Below are 20,269 nucleotides of genomic sequence, written 5' to 3'. Positions count from 1 at the left end.
CCTCTTGGCTTTCCTCTACTTGTGTGCCTTGTGGGTGCAGAGTAGGCCCATTGTTGAGGCTGTGAGTGTCAATATCAACTGGACCCAGCCTGGGTCTGCTGAGTGTATGGTTGTGCATTCAGTGTGGACCGTTTACCCAATTCCTCAAGGTCATCCCACTGTGACCTGTTGTATCCGCATATGAGAGCTGTTGCATTGGCTAGCTATATGCGGCTGAAGTTGATACCTTCCTTTTTCAGAGGCATATGTGCATCTGCTCTCTCTGTCTGGTGGGTATCACTACATATTATCCCCACCAAAAATATCGCTGTATATATGGTTATTTGGAACGGCCACAGGCGATATTTGTAGGGGGGATCATTTTTGGGAGTGGCGGTTGCGGGGGTGTCCCCCGCTCCTTTAAGAATGTTGCGGGGGTGTCCCCCACAGGTTTCATGCCTTAATATTGCCGCAAAAATATGGCGATATTTTTGTATGGCAATATTTTTGCAGGGATATTAATACATGGAACCGTCTGGTGGATATACAGTGACTTCCATGGGTAAATATGCCCTTTCACGGCCAGTGGTCACTGCTAGTGAGTCAGGAGCTAACTGGCCTCTGATGTTGACAGGGTCTGAAGTAGAAGGTTTGCACTTCTTCTCAATGCTCTGGTTTATGGGTTTCGTAGTGACCAGTTTAAGTAAATAGGGTTTCATTCTCTTTTTAATTAAAGCGAATATAGAAATGCTGTGAGATATTGGTTTCTTATCCTCTAAAATATTCTCTATAAAATCTGCATCATCTGGATCCTCTGTAAGGATTTCAAACAGTTAAGCAGCTCTACATAAAAAACCAGTGTATTGAAAATTGTCCTTTGTGTGTTGCAATAAAACTGGGGGTCAGAGGGGGGGGGGGCGCTTCCTCATCTGGGTAGACCATAACGCAATTGTCAGGGTTGACATAGTCCTGGTTATCCTGATGTGAGTCAGTATCCCCTTCATCCTCCTGATATTCAAGGACTAAATATGGGTCCTCCTGAATATTGGTCAGGCTGTACCTCTTGGTTTGCTTTGTTTTGTTTTGTAGTGGTTGTCCAAGAGGTGGCTCTGCCTGCCTCTTGATAGTCCTTTAGTGTTGTTCCATGAAGGAGACCAGTCTGTACATGATTTCTTTTGAAATCCTTCATGGACCAGCCTTTCTGGCATCAAGGAGTATCCTCGCACTCCTTTGAAACCCGAGGTGTTTCGGTTTTGAAAAATGTTGACGCCGGTATTGCTTTCTTCTTCCCATTCTCCTTCAGAGTCTTTTTTAATCAACTAGGGCCTTCTGCTGCATTGCTACGATAGGGTTTTCGTTCCCTCTATGAAAACCTTGGTTTGCTTTGGGGCGTGGAAGTAGAGATATGTTTTGCAACCCCCTTGTCAGTATGTATTTGCTTTTGTTTGAGTCGAGACCTAGCGTGCTCAATGCCTGTGAAGTAGTGGTGTCTTTGTACTTACGGGTCGATCCTGACCATTCAGTGCTTTTGTTTCAACCTCTACTGATGTGTTTATGTTTGTGCTTCTGTGTTTTTGTAGACTAGCGATCACCAGGGGCACTTCTCCATAACTTGTTTTGTTGAAGAGCCTTCGGAAAAGGGTATTGACTCTGAGGCCTTGCCGGCTGATGCCTCTTTGTTTGGCTGTTGGGGGTCGACACTGACCACATCATCTAAAACCCCTACCTTGAGTTCCGAAGTTTGTGGTTCAGGCTCACCCTGTGTCGATTTCCTCTGCATGGCGTAAACTGCTAAGTGTTTCTGATGGCACAACCTGAGTGTTTTGGAGTCAAATTTAAGGCACGTCCGGCATCAATACTTGCCATGGTCCTGGGGAAGACAGCTATTACAGCCTTTGTGTTTCACCCACTAGGTGAGTTTAGATGGAGAAAACATAAATCATATATACACACACACATACCATCCTGTGGTCGTATATAAAAAACTTGAGAGCGCACTGTGGGTGTCCTCTCTTTTCAATTAAACTTACCCAAAAACAAACTTATTTTAATGTGTATATAAGCACTTTTGTATTCTTGTAAAGATTCATAAAATGTTGTCTATTGTCCATGTTAATTAAGAAATATGGGGCTCCTCATGTCATTTACTAATTTGCAAGGAGACGAATACCAAAATCATTTTCTTTACAAACGAGGTATGAAATGCACCAACTCACTGACAGTACATGAAAATCAAATAACACATACACCATGTAATCCTACTTTAATATCCTGTTTTTCTCAAAGCTCTGTCTCCTTCCATCACTTGCCATCACTGCCTAATCAGAGAGTCACAAAGGAGGTCTGCAACCCCTGTATGTTAACACAGGAAATGTCTAACAAATACCCCATTGCTCTTTCTAATCAGTGTAATCTTAAGTGATGCCTAACCCTTCTCCATGCATATGTCCACACAATAAAGTTTTTGAGTTACCTGTAGGAATCCGACAGTGTCACAAAGCCAAATTCCTTTGTACTGTAGATGATTAGATCTTCAGACATCTTGCTCAGATGAGTCATACACATAGACGCCCAGAATAGAAACTCAGCTTTGGCAATGTAGCAGGAAAAAATAAATTATAATTCACACTTCACATCTTCAACCACGAAAAAATTATATTATTCAGGCATATATTTAATTGCATCAAAGATCAGCATGTTTCAGTTAATGAGAATTAGAGAAAGCCTTGCTAAGATGTTTATTTCCAATTTGAGGCCTGGTGTGAAGACACCACCGGGGTTCAGTGCTCTGTTGGTGTAAGTCAATGGCAACAGGATACATGACATTTGAGTTGGCTACTGAGCAAGCACAGTGAGGGAAGAAGACCACCTCTCACTGATCTTAATTGCAAAGTGCACATTTATTTAAGAATGATATCTAACAAATAAAACAAATGGTAATCAGTGGATTCCTCCGGAGATTCTTTTATACACCTTTAACTGGACCTTTTGGCTCATGTTCTGTACACAATGGCAGTTTCCAAATGAATCTATCACATTGCTTCTGTTTATAAAAGGCCCTGCCTTACACGGATCATGAAAGCTGATCAAGGGTATTTGAATGCACCAGCCATATGTGAGATTTAATTAATCAAAAACACCCACATGTGTACTGAGAAACGCATTTGAAATAATGTGTTGCCTACAAAATGTTGACTGTTGAGCAGAATAGCTATCACCAAAAACAACTTGCTGGTATCAGTTTTCTTATTGGGACTCATTTATATACAATCAACACAATACATTCCTTGTTGGATATGTTCAGGGCACTTTCATATAGTAGTGTCTGACAAGCTACAATTCATTTGACAAAGAACTAAGATAACAAATTTGGAAACTTGCATAGTTGTCAGGATGAGGAAGTCAGTCTGTCCTTTTGTCCTTGAAATTCGTTGATGACAGTCACGAAGAATAACAAGGAAATTAAGCATTATCCTATAAATAGAATTCTCTTGTGATGTCTGTCTGGAGAACTGAGCATGTGCACAGTCATCCTTACCATGGAAACTGGCTGAAATTTTAAATAGAAAGGAAACATTCTCAGCGGTCGGCCCCTAGACCCAAATGGAGTGGCTGATGTTGCAGCCATTTTATTCTCGCATCTGAATCCTGAAGATTTCCAAATCAGTATGTATACTTCAATGTTACAAACATTTTAATGTTATGGAGAGTGTTGTGAAAAATGAAATGAGCACCAAGACCCTAACTGTTGTGGGCATTGTGGGCTGGAACCTTCACTTGTGTTTTATGTCCCCTTCCCTTTCTCATAGGGGGATTTCAAAAGCGTACAGTAAGAGTGTGCCAGACTGTGCAGAGAGTGAGAGTGACAGAGTGAAAGTGGGAGCGAGAGTCTACTAGATCAGCATATGATATTCCATGTGCAGCTAGTTGCTATTATAACAATATCCAACTTGGCAACATTTCGTAAAGTTAAGAGTGTCACTGTTCCTCATTTGTGAAAATGAAAACCGTATCACGGCTGGTGCATGAATGAACACGAATGCTGTGCCCATCCAGGTAATATGCTAGTTAGGAAATTATAATGGATAAAGAATGATGGTATCAAGTTACATTTTAATTTATAACCTTGAAAAGGCATAAAGTACGGCATTGACCAATGTCACACATTTTGTTTGAATCAATAATAAAATGCAGTTATGAAACTTGAAATCAAGACTTAAAATATTTAATAATGGATTTGTGACCAACTGAGTGTAGGGAGAGTGGAACTATATTCAATTAAATGACTACGCTCAGTGGCGGTGAAGTATCGCTAGAACTCCATTACTGGCCACAAGACTAATATGACACCTGACAGCACAAATTCATACTGCCAACCCCTTGCTTTCATTCCATAGTATTGCTCCATAGCTACTAAACTGAGATTTGCAGATAACAGAAGGCTGTTGCAGAAATACATGGAATTGGTTGGAATCACTCTGTAACAACACAAAAAATAGCACGCAGGAGCAGTTTTAGACTTTGCTGCAGCCAATTGCTCACAATTTCATACATAGCTACAAATGTAGACTGTATCCCACACCTTGTGATACAGCCTGGAAGTAGTGCAGGGTGTGGTTCTTGTCACATCAAAAACGGCCTTAAATCTAGAATTTCAGTGGGCCAGGGCTCTTTAGGTCCTGGCATAGATCAATAGGGCCTTCACAACCAGTCTGTTACGGGCCTCTAGCACATTGCCTCAAGTGACTGCAACCAGGGCTTCAAATAAACGGTGCAGCAGCATATAGCATAACCTAAAATCAGGCCACTAGTTCCAGAACTGAAAAATAGGATCTAAGCGTGCTGTGTCGGACCCTTTATACCATCTTCACTGCTGAGGTTGTGTTCAGACCGTTTGCATGAGAAGCTCCGTCCATAAAGAGGACATTCACTATATTGCTGCCTGATGTGAAGACTGCCTATATGATAAAAATGCTTCTTTCGAATTAAGGGAACTGCTAGATGAATTATTTACATATTAAGTTTTTCTACTGTAATTAGCTATATAAATCTACTCGTTTGAGAGAACCATATTTTACACAGCAAAAATCCTTTTATTGTCACTTACCAAACTAAGAAGCAAAATACGTGACTCAAATTCTTAACGGGCTTAAACCTTTGAAATGTTAATTGCTATCCCTTTCCTTTCCTATCTTTTGATGCCCAGCTTCAGGAAGGTAGTAATGAAGGAACCGTGATTCATGCATTAACTAACACGCATGATGTGAAAATAGTGTTTTCTTCTTGTGGTGCTTTCGAATTTGAGAGGTGGGTCCGAGACTAGTAATTCTGAGCTGATTGAGTGCTCTGTGGACGAACCGAACAATCACCGTTCTTCAAAAAAATGAGCTGGGGAAGAGAATGGAAACGAATTGGGCAGCCATTTAAGCCAAAGTGAAGAAACAATCCAAATACCTAGAACAACTAGGTGGCTCATCTGATGCAGACTATAGTATGGTATTATTTCAAGATCTTTCATGCAGGCATTTCTGGATTGCAGACCATGTTCAATTCTCAAGCGTGTCTAAGGCTAATGAATCATTGACAACTTCAATGAACAATCCAAGAGTCTGGGCTGGGAGTGCTGCGGCAAGCCAGCCACTTTTATGCATTGCAGGCCCCGTCCTATCTTTCCCCAAGATTCGAGGGGGGAAGAGCCTGAGCGGAACTATACCGATAACTAGCCTAGCTGTTTTCCCTCCACTCCCCAGCCCCACTAAAGCTCTACCTGCCTGCCTTGTTTCTAGGCCTCTCATACCATGCCCAGCTGAGTCATCCATCCCTGACTTGGAGAGTCAGTTCCTCACACAGGGCTTGAAAGAAGCCTGAAGGAACATCCATTGGTTGCCAGTCAAGGAAAGAATTCTCTTTAAAACTCTATCACCCACAAATGCATTTCCAACTCCGCCCCCCATACCTTGCGCAAAGATTCCGAAAAGCCCAGTCCACCAGAAGGGTTTACGCCACCAGACTGATCCCACCCAAATATAAAAGGGTAAAAAGTGGCCGTGCAGGTATCCCCATCAGTGGCAGATAACCAATGGAACTCCCTCCCCGCCACACCTAAGGGAAGAACCTTCCTACTGGACCTTCAGGAAGGTGCTTAAAACCTGGCTATTTGCCTATGCGCCCGGACCTCTACCTGGCGACCGCCCTAGCATGTGCACTTGGCTTGTACCATATTTGAGTGTAACTGGTTTTTACAGCGCCGTGATGCCTGACGGTTTTGTGTGCTTAATAAATGTAAAAATAAATAAGAGGTTTTACTTTACCAAAAATAGTGACGGGAACACTGTTTGCAGCGTTCGCCTCACTATTCCCATTGGTAAATAAAATGGTGTGAATAATATTGGGATGGGGGTCTCCACTGTGTTGTGAAAAAGGAAGATTACTTACTCATGACACCTTCCATCTTTAAAAAAGGAAATGCACATGACACTCAAAGTGAAGTCAAAAGGTTGAGGCACTTGAATTTGTTTGGTGAAAGAACCTTGAAAAAAGGTGCTCGGGGGGCTATCATTTCCCCTTCAGTACACACAATGTTGAATCTTGTCACATCATCTTTTCCCTTCTAGCGGGACTGAATGGGGTGGATTTGACACTCTGTAATTGTGCATATTTGGTTTGTCAAAAAGGTAGGAAGTATAAACCAGAAGTTTTTTGTATCTAGTATGTACCCCATAATAACACTCCCACACAAAATCCAAAAAAATGACTCCTGAGTCCTGTATGCCATTTTATTTGTAGTCCAACCTTCTACAGCCAGTTGGACAGACAGATTCTATTTTGTATTCCCACTTACAACATTACCTTAAATAGACAGGAATGCAACTAGCCAGCCTAGTTGAGAAATAACCTTGACTATGTTCCAGGATCTGAAGGCCACTGAAATCAAACAAGATGTACAACTTGTATCTATTGATTGCAAAAATAAACATTGCATGAATGGAAAGACGAGCTCCTACCTACAAAATCACGGTCACTGGTTGCATCCATGCTGTTTATGCTGATGGCATCAAATTGAAGCTCTGTAATTTCAAATACAAATAACGTGTGAGTACTGGCAGTTGCTTATCATTCGATTGCACACAGCCACTGGGCACATGGCATTTAGGTCACTTGTGCATGTGGTAAAACATACAATACAATACATAAGCCCAAGGCTTCTGATAGCTTGCCACCCCAAGTGCAGGTTTATTTAACTCCTACACACCCTGTACCTGATAACAATATACAGCTACAGTACCTTGCAAGTAAGCAAAAATAGCTGCTGTTAAAAAAAAAGAGCAGAATACTTCTTTAATGTATGATTGTGGCCTAAAGCGCCATGCCTGAAGGATCCACCTAACAAGCCTACATGGGCTGATTTTAGTGGGCTATGTGTGTCAGTTTAATGTCCTCATTGCATAGCAATGTATAGCAGATAGTTGTGGTCAATGCCACTCTCCCGATAGTCTTTAAAATCCAGCAGTTAAACATCTTACCCAAAATGTGCTCTCAGCTACTTGAATTTATTTTGTGATTTACAAATGTAGGGTGCTTTTTTTGGTGCCCTGTCCTGTTTTGTCCAGTCTGACCCTGGTTCATCCTTTACCAACATTCTATTTTAAATTATCCAAATGTCCCATGGGTCGCCCCGTTTAATGACTAGTCCAAAGTTATTTTTCCCGATTTATAAAGACTGCATAAATGCATTGAAGCTGCACACTATGAAACTGTTTGCATGTGTGCAAACTGCAAATAAGAAATAATGAGCACCTATGGCTGCCCTGAGTGTGTGTGACTTGGTCAGTGTGTGCACATTCTGCTCCAATGTAACAGAATGGGTGGGGATTGGACCTCCAATTACCCCAAACTTGCATCTGCAAAATGGATATGGCCACAAATAGACCAGGAAGTGCACATACTGGGGACACCTACACAAGCATGGAGGGCAGGTTGGTGAGAGAAAAATTGCAGATCACTTACTTCATTTCTCCACTGAAAGGAATACAGCTTTTTACATTTTTTAGTTACGAGTGTTTCACTTCAAGGCACCACTTTTAGTGAAAATCGTGTGATTAGAAATGTTTCACCTTCCCATGTGTAATATGGGGTCCGTCCCATGGCATTTTCTCCTTGTTTGTGACTAAGGGCGCACTTGCGCAGTGAGCATGCTTAAGGCGCCAAGTGAAGTTGCTACATATTGCTTCTGCAAAAGCATTTCTTTTCTGACTCAAGACCTTTGGATAAGAGAAATCTACTATGGAAGATTGCAATTCCATTATCTTAAATGTGGCGTTCGCTTATTTGGACATTGGTGACATTGCATCAACATTGTGCCTTTGATTTACAATATTAACAATGCTAGTTGCGCCATCCCACCACTTTTCATATTAGCAAATGTTTCATGTTATGTTGAATAGTGTTTATTTCTGCTGGCTTCATCCATGATGAATGAATGTATCTGCCTGCCCAGTCAAGGCAAGGCACTTAAGTTGGTAGGTATTATGTACCAACAGAGAACGTATTTAACTTATCTGTTCCCTTTGCAGGATTTGTGTAACCGTATGTTAGGACAGTTCTGAAGTCCAACTAAGGGCTTAGTAAAACCATTCAATTGAGACAGTACAAGACTCCACTCTTAGTAGAAGGCTGTACCCCTTGAGATGTGTGTAGTGTGGACAGAGTAGCCAGGCTTATCTTAGGAGGGATAGAGGGCTGTAGAATCAGTACAAAGAAATTGTAATACAAATGGTCCAAATAAACACTGAAACACTATGTATTGTAAAAACACATGGTTTATTTAAATATAAGTAGGCCCAGATAAATCTTGGGGGAAATAAGCACTATCACATTATATATAACCAAAATTATAAAAACACAGCACTATGCTTGAAGGTGCACAGAGCAAAGCATACAGGCTTATTTGAAACAAGTAACAGTAGTTTTAGGGACGTCAAAACCAATTGTTACTTTTGGATAACTTACGGTAATACAAGGGTAGTAGACCCTAACTGTTGTACTGTGACGCTCAGCAAGAAATCATAGTAAGTCAACTGGACATATACATTTCTGAATAGTGGACTTATTCTAGAAACAGTAAAAACCTATGATTCAGGATAACAGTTCTAGGTGAGTTGGACCTTGGGGTGTAATATTCAATTTCAGTTGCTTTTCAGTTCACAGACTAAGGGATGCAATAACTAACTTATTTTAGGATAGCGCAGTTATACTCAAGGTAAGTAAACCCTTTAGACATTTGTAAAGAGCTACCAGCTACTTAATAAGGTAAGTCTGACCTAGGCAGACTTATTCTGGATAGGCTAGCAGCAAGTCAGGGGAAGCAAGACCTAATTGGAGACACCCATACAATTATCCTAACAGGAATAATAAAGTGAAACCAACAGCATTACTTTTGGGAAGAGGGGAACCCAGGTCACAGGTGAGTAAGTTAACCCTTTACCTACTTTCTGTTAAAATGGTGAAATAGTTTCTAAGGAAGGTAGGACTTTGAGAATACTTATTCAAGAGGGCACACAGCTTATTCAAGGTAAATAAATCTTATATATACTTTTCAGAATGGCAAAACAGATATAAGGCAAGTAATAACTTTTTGTAACTATTCACTCAGAGTTTAAAGTTACCAACTGACTAATTTACAAGTAAATCAACTTTTTAACACGTGTTTTACTTTTCAAGGAAGACCCCTTAAAGTATCCAGCCCTTCCCAATTCTAGTACATGAGTTCTCTCAGAGGCATAAGAGGGACCTTAGTGGTGTAGAAGCCAGCTGTAGGCAGGGTGAGATAGGGCTCAGTTGCAGACAAAGTTCAGAGTTCCAGAAGAAGACTGTTCAAACAAGTATTCTACTTTAGAGTTAGTTGAGGGTCCAGGGACTTCAGAGAAGACACCCTAGGAGGATTCCAGCAGTGGGTCTGGGTGAACTGCACTGGAGACCTGCCAATCACAGAAAACACCATAAAACTGCACAGGAATCACAAGAGAAGTAAGATAAGTATATACCCAAGCCGGCACAGTACCTCATGACAGAAGATTTTGCAGCAGGAGGACTTCAGGATCTGCAGCCAAAAACCCGGTTGTTGAATTCCTTCATTAGGAAGTCAGAAGACAGGACACTGGAAGAACCTTTTCAGTAAGGAACACAGCGAAGACTCTAGGTTTTCCTCATGGCTGGATGGAAAACATTTTCATGAGTACAGAAGAAGACAGAATATTGCGTCAGATTCTCGTCGTTTGCATGGTCCAGCACTCTGGTGTGGGGACTTTTCAGACTCGATTCATGTCTCTGGAGGTCCAGCAGGATGCCCAGAAGGTTTCAACAAGATTCGGGATTCCGAAGACTGTGCACCACACAATGGCTCAAGGTCCCATGATATTGGGGTATTGCCACCCTGCAAGGTTGCAGCACGATGTGGGATAGGCTCAAAATGCAGGTCTTCTTGAGTCTAGTGGGTCCCACCAGGCTCAGGATTGGGGTCGTCGTATTCAGAGTCCCCAGGTCGATTGGAAGGAAGGGCTCCGGTTACACGGCAGGCTCTCCGGTCACTGGAAATCATCTTAGCCACAAATTCTTCATCTTCCTCTTCAGTATTGGCTCCAGTGGTCGACTCCCTCTTCAGCTTCCAGGATCAGACCTTTTTGCTGAAACCCAGCCAATCAAACAGTCTTGCAGCATTCAAGCTTGGGGGGTTGGCAATCCTTTCAGGACAACATGCCTCCTAGTTTGAACAGGATTCTTACACTCAGGCTGGAAGACAAAGGACTGAAGAGTTTTTGACTCCTACCTCGCTTCCTGACTTCACAGACACTCTTGAGCCTGGGCGGGGAGCCTACAGGACTCCTGGTGAAGATAAAAATCAAAAAAAGGAATTTCCTGTCCTGAATGTCAGGGGAAGGAACAAGAAAGGACAAGGAACACTAAAATGGCGGGCCATTTTGGTAAAATGAGCACCCATGGGTACCTTTACCGGGGCTATGCAAACAGCCCGCGAAAGGTGCACCGAAATTAATAAAAAGGTTCACTGCCACCAGCCATTAACGGTAAGTTTGTCCTTGTAACATAAATGTTACATTTAAAATGAGAAAGGGGATACTCACTATCTCCCCAGCACTCCACATAAGGTGGGGGTGCTGGTCCCACCTAATAAAATGTAAAAGGGGTCCAAAGATCCTTTCTACCCTTGGGAACTGTAGTTCTCATAAGGTTAGCCAGAGAAAGTTAAAATGGGTGCCCCTAGGGCAACCCAGCAGCAATAGGCACTTATTTCAAAAAGTTGTGAAAGAGGATAACTTTTAAAAGACATTATGGAGGGTCTTAATAATAGCACCCATAAAAAAAAATCTGTGAATGTGGAAAAAGGTTCCCACTCACAGAGGTATAAGAAAGAATAATCCACCAGTAAAAGCAAACAGTTCTGGGGTTGATCCAGGTCAGGAAGATGTATCATTACTATGAAAATCAGACCTAACACCATAGATAATTAGCTCAGTGGTGACGGTTAAGTGCTGGTATGTTGAACTAGGAGAGATGTAATTGACCCACTTTATCTTAAGTGCATTTTAATTTTGAACCCAACCCTGAGCAGAAGGAAGTAGCAATAAGGCGTTAGATCTTCCTGGCTTGCAGTTTCTCGCTTACTCATTGCAGATCTTCTGATGGCCGAGATTGGAATACAGGAAACAGCTCTGTCTTGAACCTTCTTTCCAAAATGACATAAGATCTGATGTGTGGCTCTAGGCATTCAGTGAGTGTACATTTAGGAGGGGTTACCAATGTACCCGAAACCCAAAAGAAAGCACTAGTAGTAATTGCAAATAGAAAATATTCCTCAAACTTGGACAATGCCAGAATACTGGTAATCCTGTTTTGGTGTCTTCTTCCAACAAAGTAGTATGGTTTATGGAGTTTTGAGTGTGCAGTCAGGAAGTGCACAATCTCTGATAGTGTGCTACGAACAGTGACATTGGAGCAAGCGCTCATCCCGTGCTCTGAAGACATTTCTGCAGCCAGCACACTCACTCAAGCATTAATTGGAAGGCTTTGTGAAAAACCAGAGGGTGTTTCACTGCCTAAACCCCAGGGATCTCTTACTCAGGTGGCCAGGGCATGGCCATCGCCTTTGGATACAGATCCTGGGGGTGGACAAATGTGGGAGGATCCCCAGGTGCGGGGTCCTTGTGGAGTGGGTGAGGAATGCCTGATGGCGAGACATGGTATCCTCCTTTCCAAATACCTCTTTCCCATCCGGTTTTATAGGATATTCCAACTTCTCAGATCATCCCTCCCTCCTTTCCTACACAAACACTGAGCCGAGGAAGAGTAGGTCTGATGGTTGAAAGGAGTACCACCCATGAAATACATTTGACATGTCCAACTAATAAGATCAGGCAGGGTCAGGCACTTGATCTTAATTACATACACCTGGTAGCTCACCCCACATGGTTAAAAGGTGGATCACTGAGACACACTCTGAGCAAAGCGGTGCATGAGAAGGAGCAGTTCTTCCAGGGCGACCGCAAACCAGGAGCAGAACGACAGGCTGAGGGACGGGACAGAATGGAACCGAGGTACGGAGAAACCTTGGACACCCCGGCGAGAGATCCTTACCTCCAAAGGGCCTGAAGGTTGCGCAAGGAAGCCCAGCTAGAGAGAAGAGACAATCCTCTTTTGTGACTCAAGTATACCAGCCACCCTCCCTGGTGAACAGCAGAGTGGGGAGGTGCAGCGGTCGTTGTGGTATCATCTTTGATTTCCGGATCAAAACCAAGAAAGAAGAAAATGAATTAACACAGCCGGTGAGTTGATGAAAGCAATTAAAGTCCGGTCTGTGTTAACTGAAACTTGACGGCAACAGTATCCGAGGAATGAAGGGTGTATGTGTGCCGATAAGACACAAGAGAAAGAAAAGCATTGTAAAGAACTGTAAGTTAAAGATACAAAGTAACAGAGTGGTCTGGTGAAAGAAGATTGCCCAATCAAAAGTCTCTGTGAAATGTCTGATGGCGTAGAAGCGACGGGAAGAGAAAGAAACAGATGCAAGATTTGAACTGTTAGGTTTGCTCCCGGCAGAGGGAAGTCTAGATGTGAGAGATCTTTGAACTAAATACTGTGCTCGAAACTATATTTACCAATAGGCCTTGGAGAGAAAAAGTGACGTTTGAAGAAAGAAGGTCGACGTGGTCATAACGAGGTAAGAGCAAAAGGCTCACAGTTTTGAAAGTCTTCGACTTCGAAGTGAAAAGAGACTTGAGCCTGACAGAGGGAAAGCCTATGAAGGTGTGATCGAAGCTTGGAGAAAGGGAACCCCACAAATTGTGATTGAAAGGTTTGAGCCCGGCGGAGGGAAACCTGTACTGAATTGTGGTAACCAGAAGGAAACAAACCTTTCCTGGACTGTATTATAAGCTAAATTGTGACCTGGGCTGGAGTGAGAGAAAGCTGAGAGGTCCAGCAGATAAACTAGTGACTTTTGGGAAAAGGCCACGGTGCACCAAACAAACTGCATCCTTGTGTCTGAAGCCAGAGGGAACGGAGTTTGCTCAGCCATACTGCCATTTCTTTTGAACACTGATTTTTCCTTTTTGCATTACACATTCCCTTTACACATTTACTGTATTGGAAAGAGGGCAGGCATTAGTATAGGCCATTTTATTTTGACTAAGGACTGACTAGGACTGTATTTTTCTATTTCTTGATTTTCGAAAACACTCCCATCTTAGTTATAGGGCAAGAAAGGAGTTTTCAAACCCCTTTTTAAACCATCAATAAAGGTTTGAAACGTGCAGCTCTCGTGTCGGTGTCTAATAGTGGTACCATGCCTCTCAGCTTGTAGAACTCTAATCCAAACACATTTTGCTTTAGTGAACCAGAAAAGTGTTACATAATACTTTCTCAATTCTCCATGGGCCTCAATCTTGTGATTTTCACCCAAAACCTGAAGATTTGTTTTTGAAACATAAGGAACAAGTTACTTACCTGTAACTGTTGTTCTCCAGCATGGGTCTGGCATGGATTCACATGCTCATGAATATTCCCCGTCGTCAGTCTGGGAATCCTCGGTAAAGAAAAAACCAGTATCAATTTCGTTTCTGATCTGTCTTTCGTAGTAATAACCAATCACTGGTCTCTGCGTCATACTGACCACAGCCAATGACTGCCCTCTACCTAAGCCCCGCCTCTGGCAGCCATCTTCAGATTTGGAAGCACGTGAAGTGGCAGTATGACCAAGTGAAGAGCCGCAGAGGGGTAGGCGGGAGGGTTCGCATGTGAATGCATGCCAGACCCATGCTGGAGAACAACAGTTACAGGTAAGTAACTTGTTCCTTCTCCAGCATGGGGTCTGGCATGGATTCACATGCTCATGAATAAAGAATAATTAGCAGTACACACATGCACAACCACGGGAGGTGGCAAAGGCTCAACATTAAGCATTACATCAAACTCAACATTAAGCATCTTACCTCCTCACCAGGCTCACCTCAGGCGAACAGGTTGCGCAGCACTGCTTGGCCGACCCTGGACTCCTCCCTGGAATCCCGATCGATGCAGTAGAATTTTGTGAAGGTGTGCGTCGACCTCCACGTAGCAGCCCTGCATATGTCCAGCAGGGGCACACCAGAAAGGAACGCCGTGGTAGCTGCGATCGCTCTGGTGGAATGGGCTCTCGGACGGCCAGGCAGCGGTCGGTTTGCCAACCGATGACAGTACATGATACAGCCGGAGAGCCATCTGGAAATGGAAGCCTTTGAGAGTGCCTTCCCCTGATTGACAGGTCCAAAAGTCACAAAGAGTTGTGACGTCTTCCGAAAACACTTCGTGCGGTCCACGTAGAACTTTAGCGCTCTAGCCACATCCAGCGAGTGCAAAGTCCTCTCAGCCGGCGACGAAGGCGACGGGAAGAACACAGGCAACACCAAGGGTTCGTTGAGGTGGAAGTCCGACGGCACCTTGGGCATGAAGGAGGGGTGCGTCCTGAGCACTACCCTCGTGTCGTGAAAAGTCAAGTACGGGGCCTTGCAGTAAAGGGCCTGGATCTCTCCCACTCGTCGTGCGGAGGTGATGGCCACAAGAAACGCTGTTTTCCACGACAGAAACTTCAACGGGGCCGAGTGCAGAGGCTCGAACGGAGGTCAGCACCACGTTGAGCTCCCACGCCGGGGCCGGAGCCTTCACCGGCGGGAACGATCTGAACAGTCCCTTCATGAACTCTTTCACCAGACGATGAGACCACAAGGACGTCCGCCCGTGGTTCTGGTGTATCGGGAGATCGCAGCAAGATGAATCTTGATGGACGCGTGTGCCAGTCCAGCTTTGGCCAGCGTCAGCAGGTACGGCAGTACTTGGGGAGCCGTAATCCGTAGAGGGTTAATCTTCTGTGCATGGCACCAGACAGAGAACCTCTTCCATTTGTGTCCGTAGCATTTCAGAGTCGAGGACGCCCTGGCCTTTGCAAGAACCTCTCTGCAGTCGGCCGGTATGTCGTATCCTCCAAACTCTAGCGCTGCAGGAGCCAGGCCTGCAAGTTCAGCGATTTCGGGTCGTGGTGGAGGATGGCGCCTCCTTCCCTGGAGAGTAGATCCGCGTCCACCGGCAGCTTGATTGACAGGGACGCTGACAAGTCCAGTAGGTCCGGGAACCATATCTGCCTCGGCCACGCAGGTGCGACGAGGATCATCCTGCACCGTGACCTCTTGAGCTGGTTGATGAGCCGGATCAGCAGTGGCAATGGAGGGAACGCGTAAAGGAACAGGCCCTCCCAGGGGAACGAGAAAGCATCGCCCATGCCCCTCGCCTGGGGAAACCTGCTGGCGAACCTCCGGCACTTGGAGTTCGTCGCTGTCGCGAACAGGTCGATCTGGGGTGTGCCCCACCGTCGGAAGAGGCGATCCACTAGATCCTGCCGTAGTTCCCACTCGTGGCACGAGCGCAGCTCCCTGCTGAGTGAGTCGGCGATGGTGTTTTTTATCCCTGCCAGATGAAACGGCACCAGAAATATCCTTTGGGCGACGGCCCAATGCCACAGGTCCTGCGCCTCCTTGGACAGTGCTGGGGACCTGGTTCCGCCCTGTTTCCTGATGTAAAACATGGTGGTGGTGTTGTCGGTGAAGATCCTCACCACCTTGCCCTTGAGGGACGGAAGGAAGGACCTGAGGGCCCAAAACACTGCACGGAGCTCCAGGACGCTGATATGTAGTGATTTCTCCGTCGGGAGCCAAAGGCCTCTTGCGTGCAGATTTATCGTGTGCGCTCCCCACCCTTCCAGGGAGGCATCCGTGGTCACTGTCTCCTGGTGGGCTGGGGTCTGGAAGTCCATGCCCGCCGTCAGATGCGCGCGGGTGCCCCACCACCGGATCGCTCCTCGGAAACTCTCGTCGAGTGTGATCCTTTCCTCGAAGCTGCCCGTCGTTTGGATCCAGCGCGCGTCCAGGAACTCTTGCAACGGGCGCATCCGGAGCCTGCACAGGGGAATGAGGTAGATGCAGGAAGACATCATTCCGAGGAGGGACTTGATGGACCTCACCTTGGCCGCGTCGGCCACCAACATCCGTTGTACCTTGCCCAGGATGGCCCTGGTCCTCTCCTCCGACGGGGAGGCCAGAAGGGACACTGTGTCGAGCCTCGCTCCCAGAAACAGTGCGTCTTGCCCGGGTACCAGGTGGGATTTGGCGTAGTTCACGGAGAATCCCAGGTCCGTGAGAAGCTGGACGGTCCTTGCCGTGTGGTCCACGGCGAGCTCCCTCGTCTTGGCTCGGATGAGCCAGTCGTCCAGGTAGGGGTAGACCTGGATCCCCTTCGGTGCAGCTGCGCCGCCACCGGTGCAAGGCACTTGGTGAAAACCCTGGGTGCCGACCGTAGTCCGAAGGGGAGGGCTTTGAACTGGTAGTGACGCCCTTGGACCACAAACCTGCGAAATTTTCGGTGCCCCCTTAGGATGGGAATATGGAAGTAGGCATCCTCCAAATCCAACGACGACAGGAAGTCTCCTTCCTCCAGCTGACCCAGGACGTGCTGGAGGGTGACCATCCGGAACTTCTGATCCTTGATGAACTTGTTCAGACGTCGCAGGTCTAGGATGGGGCGCCATCCTCCCGTCTTCTTCTTCACGAGGAAGTATCTCGAGTAGACTCCGGAGCCCCGAAGTCTCTTTGGGACGAGTTCGATGGCGCCCTTCCTGAGCATCGCCTTTACCTCCAGGAGAAGCTGCGGGATGTGAAGCTCTTTCCTGGCCACGGGGGGGACGCGCGGGCACCTTCTTTGAAATTCGAGCGCGTGGCCCCGGGCTAAGGCGTCCAACACCCAACGGTCGGTGGAGATGGACTCCCACACGCTGACGAAGCTCGCCAGCCGGCCTCCCACCGGGGTGCTTCGGTGGGGGCCCGACCCCACGGCCGGTTCAATCCTGTTTCGACGAGGCTTTGCCACCTTGACCTCCTTGGCGACGACGGCGGGGTCTGCCCGACATGCCTCGTCCCCTATAGGCCTCCTGAGACGACGAGCGGGCCGCTTGACGATAGGTGGAGAAACCGCCGCCGGAACCTTTGGAGGCGCCCTTGCCTCCGCTGCTCCGAAAGGGCGGCCGTCGTTGTTGCAGAACCCCAAGGGCCCGGGCCGTCTCCGTGTCCGCTTTAATGGCCTGAAGGGAATCGTCCACTGTTTCCCCAAACAGGTTGTTCCCATCGAACGGCATGTCCAGGACTCTGGTCTGTACGTCTTGACGGAAGTCCGTAGCCTTGAGCCATCCACGCCGCCTAAGGCACACGCCGTTGCCCAACTGGCGAAATCCCGTATCAGCGATGTCCGTCGCAATAGTGATGGCGTGGTCCGACGCCACCTCACCTTCCTGTAGGATCTCCAGGGCATCCGCCCTCTTGTCGTCCGGTAGGAAGTCCAGCAGAGGAGCCAGTTTGTACCATAGCTCCCTGTCGTAGCGGGCCATGATAGCCAAGGCGTTGGCCGCCTTAATCGTCGTCGCTGCAGACGAGATGACCCTGCGTCCCATAGAGTCCAATTTCTTTCCCTCGCCGTCCGGCGGGGAAGTCGATGTGGAGGCCGCACCCCCCGCTTTCTTCCTGGCCGCCGCAGAGACGATGGAGTCCGGGGTAGGCTGCGCCCGGAGGCACAGCGGGGCCGCGTCCGGGACCCGGTACTTCTTTTCGTACCGGTCTCTTCTCGCTGGCGTCGTGGAAGGGTTCTTGAGGAGGGCGAGGCCCTCATCCCAAATGTTGTCCAGTAGAGGCACAGCGAGGACCGTCTTCCTCTTGGCCTCGCGCCGTTGATAAAGTAATCCTTCCTTTTTCTTCTCCTCAGGGCAGAGTTGGAAAAGATCGGATGCCCTGGCAATCATGGAGTGGAACGATCCAATCTCGTCGGGCGGAGAAGCCCTGGTGGGAGGTGAGGACGGAAGATCCTCGTCGTAGACCTCGTCGTCCGTACCCGTCGCGGCCGTGTCAGTCCCCGTATCATCCCCTCGAGTCGTGGACGGGGAGGAGGGCTGGACGGGGCGCAACGGCTGAAAAGGAGGTGGAGGGTGAATCCTTCTTTTCTTGGGAGGAGGAACGCCAGAAGGTCCCGGTTCTGGGTCCCCCGACGGGAGTGGTTCCTCCGCTGGCAACGGTAGTCTCGTCCTTATCTCCGTGCATAAGGACTGTATAGCCAACAAAATGGCCGCCGAGTTGTCTTGCGGCGCTGGCAGAGGGGAATCCGACGGGCGATCAGGGGCCCCGTCGGCGCCCTCGGCGATGTCGTCGTCACCCGTGTCGGGATCCATCCCGACGGGCCGGTCTTCTTCCACGCCGAGGCTTAAGACCTCGATCAGCTCTTCCTCCGAGGTCGAAGCCGAGTCTACGACGACACCCTGCCCCCTCCGAGGTGGCAGGGAGACTGAGCCCCGAGGTCGCCACCACTGGTGTAGCCTCCACAGTCTGAGCCAGGGCCGCCGCGACAGTCTCGATACAGGCCTTGGCCGGATATATTAAGGCCTTCACCACCTTAGGTGCGCTCACCGCCTTATCCTTGAGGGGGGGGCACTGCCTCGCTCCCCCTCCGATGGGGCCTTCGAGCTCGACCGGGGCCTCTCCAGGAGCTTCACCGGGTGCTCGGCCTTCCTCTTACCCGACCCAGAGCGTTGGCTCGTGGTTGATGGTACCGGGGAGGGTGCGCCCTGCCTGGCGCCCGTAGAGCCCGACCGTTCGGCGCTCCCGGTGCCAGCGGACTCGCGGTGCTTGGCCTTGTGTTGGACCCCCGTCGCCGGGGCGTCCTCAAAGGTCTTAGAAGACCACTCGGATTTCTTCCTCTTCTTCTCGCCGGACGGGCTCTTCCCTTCCAGCCAGTTGACGAGATGTTGATGGCGGTCCTTCATGGTCCGCTCCGACATGTTGCCGCAAAACGCACAGTCCTTCTCCACGTGCGTCTTGTCCTCATGTAAGCAGTAAAGACAAAAGGAGTGTTCGTCCTCCTTAAAGACGTTCTGCAGCTGGCATCCAGGGCAGACCCTGAACAGCTTTCCGGGCGTCGAGCTTCCCTTCGCCTGGGCCATGTCCAGGGCGGGCCCGAGAAAACTTCTGGAGTCCTCCAAAAGCGTAGCTCGACGAAATCTTCACCCTTGAGGGGCGCAGACGAATCCGACACGGGTCCCCGTTGATCGGATGGAGAGTCGGTGGAGCTTGAGGCTCTTTTGACCGAAAAAAACGAAGTTTTTGAGAAAAAACGTGAAAAAAATAGCACTAACGCTCGAGAGCAATAGCACGAGGATCCCAACACATGAACGTGCGGTAAAAATCTGAAGATGGCTGCCAGAGGCGGGGCTTAGGTAGAGGGCAGTCATTGGCTGTGGTCAGTATGACGCAGAGACCAGTGATTGGTTATTACTACGAAAGACAGATCAAAAACGAAACTGATACTGGTTTTTTCTTTACCGAGGATTCCCAGCCTGACGACGGGGAATATTCATGAGCATGTGAATCCATGCCAGACCCCATGCTGGAGAAATTCTATTACCCCGTACTCCATTATCTTTGGACATTTTTTAGAAGACCAGCCGCAACTCTTTGTTGATATTGAACACAACATATTCTTAACAGGACACATTCCAGTCATATGTGAAGTGGCTTATGGACCACCATTCAAGTGTTACAATCATAAAATGGCACTGCTTCTTAAACACTTTGTTCTTCTGATCTTACCTTTACAAAGAAGTTGCCTGTCAATGCCCAATGGATTGCCAGCTATGGCACCACTAAAAAATGAAGAT

The 20,269-nt window shown here is 47.2% G+C and overlaps 1 protein-coding gene across 4 annotated transcripts in view; it reads right to left on the bottom strand.

The window, feature by feature from the left end:
- ASL (argininosuccinate lyase) overlaps positions 1-20,269 on the bottom strand; it is a 280,073-nt gene that overhangs the window by 35,582 nt on the left and 224,222 nt on the right. For all 4 annotated transcript variants that reach the window (XM_069614866.1, XM_069614867.1, XM_069614869.1 and 1 more), the window contains 3 exons: positions 20,202-20,254; positions 6,984-7,046; positions 2,453-2,567 (listed from right to left, as the gene is read on the bottom strand). In XM_069614866.1, the coding sequence (XP_069470967.1) occupies positions 2,453-2,567; positions 6,984-7,046; positions 20,202-20,254 (231 nt within the window). The remainder of the gene's footprint in view (positions 1-2,452; positions 2,568-6,983; positions 7,047-20,201; positions 20,255-20,269) is intronic.

The sequence above is a fragment of the Ambystoma mexicanum genome, chromosome 9 (assembly GCF_040938575.1).
Source record: "Ambystoma mexicanum isolate Mex_15411 chromosome 9, UKY_AmexF1_1, whole genome shotgun sequence".
Taxonomy (NCBI): Eukaryota; Metazoa; Chordata; class Amphibia; order Caudata; family Ambystomatidae; genus Ambystoma; species Ambystoma mexicanum.
This window is presented reverse-complemented; position numbering and strand designations above follow the sequence as displayed.